Consider the following 8,718-nt stretch of genomic DNA (forward strand, 5'->3'; position numbering starts at 1 on the left):
ATTTGCTGCATTCTGTGTACCAGTATACTATTGAGGATTTTTGCATCTATGTTCATTAGGGAGATTGGGGGCTGGGGATTTAGCTCAGTGGCACAGCGCTTGCCTGGCACGCACAATGTCATGAGTGTGATTCCTGGTACCGGAAAAAAAAGTCAGAAAAGAAAAAAAAAAAAAAATTAACATTAGGGAGATTGGTCTGTAGTTCTCTTTCTTAGTTGTATCTTTCTTTGGTTTCGTTATCAGGGTAATGCTTGCTTCCAGGAATGAATTTGGGAGTATTGCTTCCCTTTCAATTTCATTACAGAGTTTGAGAAGTAGTGGTGTTAGTTATTCTCTAAATTTCTTATAAAATTCAGCAGTGAAATCCTCAGGGCCTGGACTTCTCTTTGTTGGTAGGTTTTTAACAACATCTTTGATTTCAATGACTGATGTTGGTTTATTTAGGATTTTTATATCTTTTTGATTTGGCTTTGGTAATTTGTATATATCTAGGAATCTGTCTATTTCTTCTGTATTTTCCATCATACAAGTTTCCTAAACAGGTATAGGTGATCTGGATTTCTGCAGGGTCCATTCTGATTTTACCCTTTTCATTCTCTCCTTTTTTTTTGATAAGGTTGGATATGGTTTATGGATTTTATTTAATCTTTCGAAGAACCCACTCTTCCATTTATTCATTCTTTATAACTTTTTTAGTCTCCAATGCATTAATTTCTGCCCTGATCTTTATAATTTCTTCCCTCATACAAGCTTTTGGCTTAGCCTGCTCTTCTTTTTCTAGAAGTCTGAGGTTCACCAATATTTGCTCTTGCTCTGTTTTCCTAATATGATTATTCACTGCTATAAATTTCCCTCTTAGGACTGCTTTCATTGTATCCCATACGTTCTGGTATGCTGTATTGTCATCATCGTTTAATTGCAGAAACTGTATAATTTCTTCTCTAATTTCATCTGTGACCCATTGGTTGTTCAGGAGGGTACTATTTAATTTCCATGTGTTAATGAAGTTCTTGTGGTTTCTTTAGCCACTGATTTCCAATTTCATTGCACTATGGTCCGATAATATGCATGGGATAATTTCAATTCCTTTGTATTTACTTAAGTATGTTCTATGAGCTAGTATGTGTTCTATTTTAGAGAACATCCCCAGTGCAGCTAAGAAGAATGTGTACTCTGATGAAATACTCTGTAGACATCTACTAAGTCCATTTGTTCAACAGTTTGGTTCAGTTCTAATATTTCATTGTTGACTGTTTGTCTAGTTAATCTATTTTTTGTGACAGTGGGGTATTGAGATCCCCCAGTACCACTGTACTAGTGCTTATTTGATTTTTCATGTCCACTAATATTTGTTTTATATAGTTGAGTGTACTGGTATTTGTTGCATATATATTTATGATTGTTATCTCTTCCTCTTGGATTGTTCCCTTTACAAGAATGTAGTGAATTTATCTCTCTTAATCAGTCTTGGATTGAAATTCACTTTGTCTGCAAATAGAATAGCTACCCCTGGTTTTTCTGGGTTCCTGTTGCATGGAGTATTATTTTCCATCTTTTGACTTTGAATCTATGAATTTCTTTTTGAATTAAACATGTTTCTTATGTGAGTATATTATTGGATCTTGCTTCTCATTCCATTCTGCCAGTCTGTGTCTTTTGACTGGTGAATTGAGACCATTAACATTGGCGGTTATCACCGAAATTTACTGATTTATCCTTGTCATGTTATTTTCCTGTTACTAGCTCCCCCTCTTTTTCCCCTTCCCTCTGCCTTGCCTCGCCTGGTGGATTCCTTCTGTTGGGGTTCATGGAGTGGTAGCCCTTGTTATCTCTTTCTAGAATGTCCTTCAAAACATTTTGGAGTACTGCCCGACCTTTCTTTTTTAAAATTTTTTTAAATTTTTGAGTCAGGATCTCACTAGGTTGCCCTGGCCACACTCAAACTTGTGATCCTTCTGCCTTAGCCTCCCAGAGTGCTAAAATTACAGGGATGTACCCCTATACCTGGCTCTAAGAAGTTATTTCACACCAGAAGTCCTATAGTGTAATTGTATTATACTCCTGTTCATATGCACCAATCTTAACTTCACATCAGTAGTTATCTGCTATTCTCAAATGTCTACTTCCAAGAGTCCTGGATACAGCCAGCTATCCAAGTGCTCACTACCAGAGTCTGATTTTCTTCAAAAAGCCACATCCTGCTTTGTTTCTTAAAAGCCCCAGATTATCAGACACAAGTTTTACCTGACAATTCAAACTGATAGATGGCTTGCGTGGCTTTTACAACATCATCACTGAGAGCATCTTTAACAATTCTAAATGTTTCTTCCACAGGTCCAGAATGTGGCTTTGCTTGTGGCTGTGATTTCTCTTCTTTTAATTCTGGAACAGCACCTGTAAAATATTACTCATGTAAGTGGCTAAGGCCATAGCAGTGTAAAACCACACACATAATTAATTCCTTTTTTTTTTTTTTGGTACCAGGAATTGAATTCAGGACCTTGTGCTTGCCAGGCAGGAGCTGTGCTGCTGAGCTATATTCTTAGTCTGGCACAGAATTAATTAGTTAGCAAGACAAATATGCCATCAAATAGACTTTAAACATAAATGACTACATACTTTAAATGTATTAAGTGGCACGTAAAAGTACAGATGAAACTGATGAAATAGCAGCCAAACATATATCAGTTATGACTATGAATGTAAATGGCTTGTAAAATGCTCACTTTCAGATTAGGTTACAAAAAACAAATCAAAACAAAACCACTGCTAAACAGTACAATGCTTGCAATAATCAAGCCTAAATAAAACTACCGGCATCACTCTTTTATATCCTTTCTGAGTTCTAAAAACAAGTGAGAAAGCCAGGAAGCTGAGGCAGGGGGATTGCTGCGAGTTCAAGGCCAGCCTGGGCTACATAGTGTGTTGAAGGCCAGCCTGAACTATACAGTGAGACCCTGTCTTAAAAAACTAAAATAAACAAACAAAAAAACAAGTGAGAAAAGAAGACCCTGAAGTGAGAAAAGATGGAGCTCCAAATATCAACATGGAATCAGTGCACGTAAAGTGGAATCTTGAATCAACAGCCAAGTAAACTTTGCAATCACTTTACCTCTAAGTTAAATTTATTTGCCTAATGGCTTAACTCATGTATTGACCTGCACCCTCCATGAGAGGTAAGAAATGTTTTGCAAGTACAGCTCATGTGAACACCAAGGACAGCCTGCTCAGGAAGAGAGATGTGTAGAAGAGTTTCGAGCTACACAAGCTCAGTTTCTTCTCCCCTTCTTACTGCAACTGGTGCTTCCCACTGGATAAAAAGACAGGCCAAACTGTTAAGTCTCTGGAACTCCTCCACCTGAAAACCCCGCAGCAGAGGAATGGAAGTTACCTGCAACATTTTAAACTTGAAGCAGTTTAACCCACTGGTTATAACAAATCTGCACATGGTTAGCCAGGGGAGAGCACAGCAGTTCATAGGATTCTTTTCCCCTGTCATGATACTGTTTCCCAATATAGTCTCTGTTCTTTTATTTCTTCTCCTGGAATTGCATAGGGGAAGCTTAGAGTTGTCCCCCCAAGTGGGTAAAAACAATTCATTAATCAAATTGATTCAAGCCCAATCTCTCCTCTAGATTAAAAGTTATCTCTCCATATATTTCCCAACTCAAATTAGACCCTGCCATCTTGTCCAGTACAACTAATACAAGATTGTGAAATTCAATCTAATTGATGACGTAAAAATACTCCGTAAGTATAATGAACACAAACTTGCCAGGTGTGATGGCACAGGCCTGTAACCCCAGCTATTTGGGAGGCTGAGGCAGGAGGATCAGAAATTCAAGGCCAGCCTGGGCAACTTAGACCCTCTCTCAAAATAAAATAAAATAAAATAAAATAAAATAAAATAAAATAGAAGAAATGAAGTGAAATGAAATGAAATAAATAAAATAAAATAAAGGGCTGGAGATGTAAATTAGTGAGAGTGCTTGCCTAGCATGCACAAAGACCAGCATTCAATCTCCAGTACCGCAAAAATAAACAAATGAATATAAACTGCTTTCCATTTTGATGTTTTAGGAGACAAAACATTTCTTCTCTTCTTAACTCCAACCAGATACTAATGATGAAATCTTTAAGACATAATAAAGCACAGAAGATATACCATTTTGTAACTTTTGGCTGACCTTATAATTATTTCCAAATTCACTAAAGAAAATGTACTCTCAGTAGCTACAGCCAGGTCAAACCACTCCTGCATCACCCTCAGCACGCACTGCTTTTTACTCGTATAATATACACATGGAGACGGGTCGTAAGTGTACAACTCAATAATTTGTCCGAAGGCAAGAACACCGTATCATTACCACCTAGGTCATTACAGGTCCTGAAAAGCCCACTCCATGCACTGGGCTATTTTCTGATACTATATATTCATTTTGTGTCATTTTTACCTTCAAATACATTGAAGCAATGGCATAGTTTCTACTCTTTTATGTCTGCAAAGGCTTTGCAAACTCTTCCTAAAAAATGCAAGAAAAGGGAACACTTCCTAATTCATTGTGAGGCCAGTATGACCAAGAGACCAAACTGACAAAAAGATTACAAGAAAATGGTCTAGTGTAGACAGACCATGCAGAAATATATGCACAGATGATACGTAAGAGAGCAGGAACTGGGATAGGATAGGAGACTACTGCAGATAAGGTGATCATTCTGAACAGATGCTGAATTAAATCACATAAGATTCAATATGTAGATACATGCACATATTTACAGACACATTTATCATATAATTTGAACACACTTTTTGTCAACAGCTCCCGGTACATTGGAAAAAGGTTTCCCCTGTATCTCAATGAAACGGTTAATATTGTAAAACTTTTGTAATATTTATATACAATACTCCTCCCAATGTATCCTTGAAAATAAATTACTTTGCAAATGTATTCAAGAGTAAGGGACTGAGGGGCACTGACACATACTTTTCTGTTGTTTTTTGAGATAAGGTCTATGTAGCCCAGACTGGCCTCAAACTCTCAGTGCTGCACTGAGCTCCAAAATACTGTGCTACAGGTATACATCACCATGCCCAGCTGATCTTGTTATTTAGAAACCAAAGACATTTGTCAAGAGACAAAATGCATAATTTAAAAAATTGAGTGAGTGAGTTACTTAGTTAGGTTGAGGACAGAACCCTGGGCTTTGTGCATGTTAGGCAAGCACTCTACCACTGAGCTACATCCCAAACCCTGTATTCCAATAATAAAAGGGGCTGAACAAGGTAACTAGTATTGTCAGAAGGTATATAAGCCTATATAGAAATTTACTACTATGATTCAGAAGCCTTAAAATGTCGAGAGGCTGAGGCAGGAGGATCAGAGGAGGTTCGTGGCCAGCCTGGCTACACAGTGAGTTCAAGGCCATCCTGAACTACATAGCCAGACCTTCTCTCAAAAAGCAAAAAATATCTTTCCCTTTGTATAATTGCCTACTTATTATGCTCTACAGTAAGAAAATCATATAAGAACAAAAACTAATGCAGTAACATTTATAAAATGAAAAAATTACAGACCAGTAAATAAATACTACATTCAGGAGATATAATAGTAAGTTATCTTTTCATAAGGTTGTTTTTGAAGACATGGAAAATATTTACAATATAATTATAAGTAAAAAGGAAGTCTACGCAATTAAACGGAATGTCTAACCCGGGAAAATTCTTATTTGTGGGTGTGAATTTTAAGTTATATTTGCAAAGAAGAAAGGACTAGATGGAAATACACCCAAATACAAAACAGTGTTTATTTTTAGATGGTGACCACTCTTTTTCTATTAAAAACCATTGAAACCAGGCATGGTGGCACATGCCTGTAGTGCCAACTACTCCAGAGGCTGAGGCAGAAAGATCATAATTCAAGTCTAGCATGGGCAGTTAGCAAGATCTTATCTCAGAAAAAAATACGAAAAGGGCTAGGGATATAGGTAAGTGTAAGGCCTTGGACTCAAGCCCCACTACTGCAAAAGCAAAACAAAACAAAAAATATTTAAAAAAAAAAACTCACAAAGGTGACCAAATACAAAATATATAGAAGTTAGTTTCCCCTGCTTAATAACTTGTCTTTTTCTAGAAAGCATTTGTAAAATTTGTTTAATTAAACACAATTCAAGAATGAAGTAAAAAGCCGGGCGTAGTGGCACACATCTGTAATCCCAGCACTTGGGAGGCTGATGCAGAAGGATCGCTGTGAGTCTGAGACCAGCCTGGACTATATGGTGAGTCCAAGGCCAGTCTGAAATACATAGTAATACTCTGTCTCCAAAAATAAAATAAAATAAATAAAAATTTAAAGATTAAAGAAATGAATTAAAATTAAAAGGGCTGGGATGTAGCTTAGTGGTAGAGTGCTTACCCAGCATGTGCAAAGTCCTATATTCAATCCCCAATATGCTAACAAGAGAAAAAAAAAAAAGGAGTGAGACAGATTTTAAAATGGCAACTAGAATGTCAGTGATTCACCCAAAGTTACACAATGGCAGGGAACACACCAGAAACTTAAATCCAAGCTGTCTGACTGCAGAGTCTATAACTTTATCCACTTGGTAATCGTTCCTCCACATTTTTTTTTAATATCTTGTTACCTAATTCTTATTTGGTCAACATATAGGTAGGACACAGAACCAAGATCTGAACTCACCAGAATGTCCCAAGTACTGAATGCCAAAGCAAGGGTAGCAAAGACACAGGGCTCTTCATGTTTTCATGGGGAAGGAATGTATTCAGATTTAGTGGTTACACTCAGAACTACATTTGTCATACAAGTAAATGCTGCAATCCCTCCCTTACTGGTAGGTGATTACTCCAGGTGATTTGCATATTAATCAAGATATGTCATCTCTATTGTCTGGAGTGTCAAAAAGATTGCAGCAAAAGCCTGAGCTTAGCCCTGAAAGACATTTGAAAGAGACAAACTGCATTATTTATCACATAGAGTATTTAGACAGATGCATAAAGACTTGGCACAAGTGAATGAAGCTTCAGGAGACACAAACCAAGCTGTAACACATTTGAGAGATGGAGTAGACTACAAATAAGAGTTTGAACGAAAAAGAGACACTTAGAGCATTTCAATAATCTAAAAAGGAAAAGACATATGACTAACAGCCCCTAACAGTGCCTCTTCTAACTTCACTCTAAATAAATATGAAAATGTACTAGAAAAGGACTGGGGGTATAGATCAGTGGTAGACCACTTGCCTAGCATTCACAAGGCTTTAAGTTTGATCCTACACTGCAAAAAAAAAGGAAAAAAAAAACTTAAAACACCAAACCACAAACATCAAACATTACCTAGACTGACAGGCAATCTATTGCCCAAACCTAGAAAGACATGCTAGTTTTTTTAACTAAGATACATACACTCAACCCAAGACATGCAGGCCTGCTTATGCTTTGCCTCATGAAAGATCTCGGAGAAAGAATAGCTCTGCCCACCTAAACAAGGAGAGAGGCGCTCACAGTTTATACCACTGGATCAGCGTCTGGGCTGTACCAACTGGAGGCCTGAGCACTGCCCCTGTTTTACAGGTGCTGCCTTTCAAGAAAGACTCGGCATTCGCCTTTATTTTCATGTTCCATATCCAAGTTCAAAGCTTGACGCTTCCAAGTAAGAGAGGGGTGAGACAGTTGGTAACACACTACAGAAATGGTCCCTGAAAGTACAGTCTTGGGTCAGACAGTTGGGAGAGGTGGGAGCCCCATGCTGGAGCCTTCTGGGAAGCACATGCCCCAGAGCAGGGCTGATATAAGACGGGAGGAGGAATCCTGGCAGCAGGGAGACTGGAGAGGAGTCTTGGCAGAGGGAAGGGAGTTCCCATGTCAGTCAGCCTTGTATACCGGCACTGGCGATGTGCCTTACAGGTACCACACTAGTTCAGAGAAAGCATTTCCAACAGTTGGACAGGGAGCAGTGCCCGAAGCAACTTTAATATCCCTGGCATTCACTACACTAACTCTACAGAGATCTCCTCTTAAGAGCATGGATTAACAGGAGGAAATGTAAAGTGATGGGAAAAAATAATACAATGCAAGGGTAACAGGAGAAAAGTCTACCTCTAAAAATAACGTACTGTGAGTAAACTGTAAGGCCTCCTCCACATAAAAGCTAGATGATTACACTGTGTGGCCTCTGACTGTAACAGATGTACCGCTCTGGTGGAGGATGCTGGCGGGGGAGGCTGTGCATGTGTGAGGCACGGGCTACAGGGGCTTATCTGGGTACCTTCCGCTCAGTTTTATTGGGAAACTAAAGCTGCTCTAAAAAATAAAGTCTTAAGAAAACACTATCTGAAACAGCTGCAGAAAGTCACTATACAACCGGCTGATAGGGGATGGGGCAGTAACAAGATAAAGTGAAAAAGAAAGTAGGTAAGTTGAGAAACAAAAGCACAATAGCAAAATTAAACATTAAAAGAATATGGAACAGAAAGCAAATCTTGTCAGTGTTCTCAGAGGATAAACTCAACAGGGTTTCCAAGGAAAAGGAGGAAAAAAAACAACCCATGGCATAATGAGAGGTGGTACTAACTGCTGGGGAAAGGGGAGGGGCAGCCAAGTGAGAAAGAAGCATTTCTGAGGATAATCCGGGACAGACAGAACAGATAAACTACAACAAAGGAAGGATGGCAAGAAGGCAAGGAAGGGGAGGGGAGGAGAAG

General features: G+C 38.5%; 1 protein-coding gene across 2 annotated transcripts in view; it reads right to left on the reverse strand.

Annotated features, from left to right (window-relative positions):
- Positions 1–8,718, reverse strand: part of Hsdl2 (hydroxysteroid dehydrogenase like 2) — a 75,309-nt gene that overhangs the window by 20,439 nt on the left and 46,152 nt on the right. For both annotated transcript variants that reach the window (XM_013513304.1, XM_005382705.2), the window contains one exon: positions 2,245–2,394. In XM_013513304.1, coding sequence (XP_013368758.1) covers positions 2,245–2,394 — 150 coding nt within the window. The remainder of the gene's footprint in view (positions 1–2,244; positions 2,395–8,718) is intronic.

The sequence above is a fragment of the Chinchilla lanigera genome, unplaced genomic scaffold (assembly GCF_000276665.1).
Source record: "Chinchilla lanigera isolate Chin_1 unplaced genomic scaffold, ChiLan1.0 scaffold00018, whole genome shotgun sequence".
Classification (NCBI taxonomy): domain Eukaryota; kingdom Metazoa; phylum Chordata; class Mammalia; order Rodentia; family Chinchillidae; genus Chinchilla; species Chinchilla lanigera.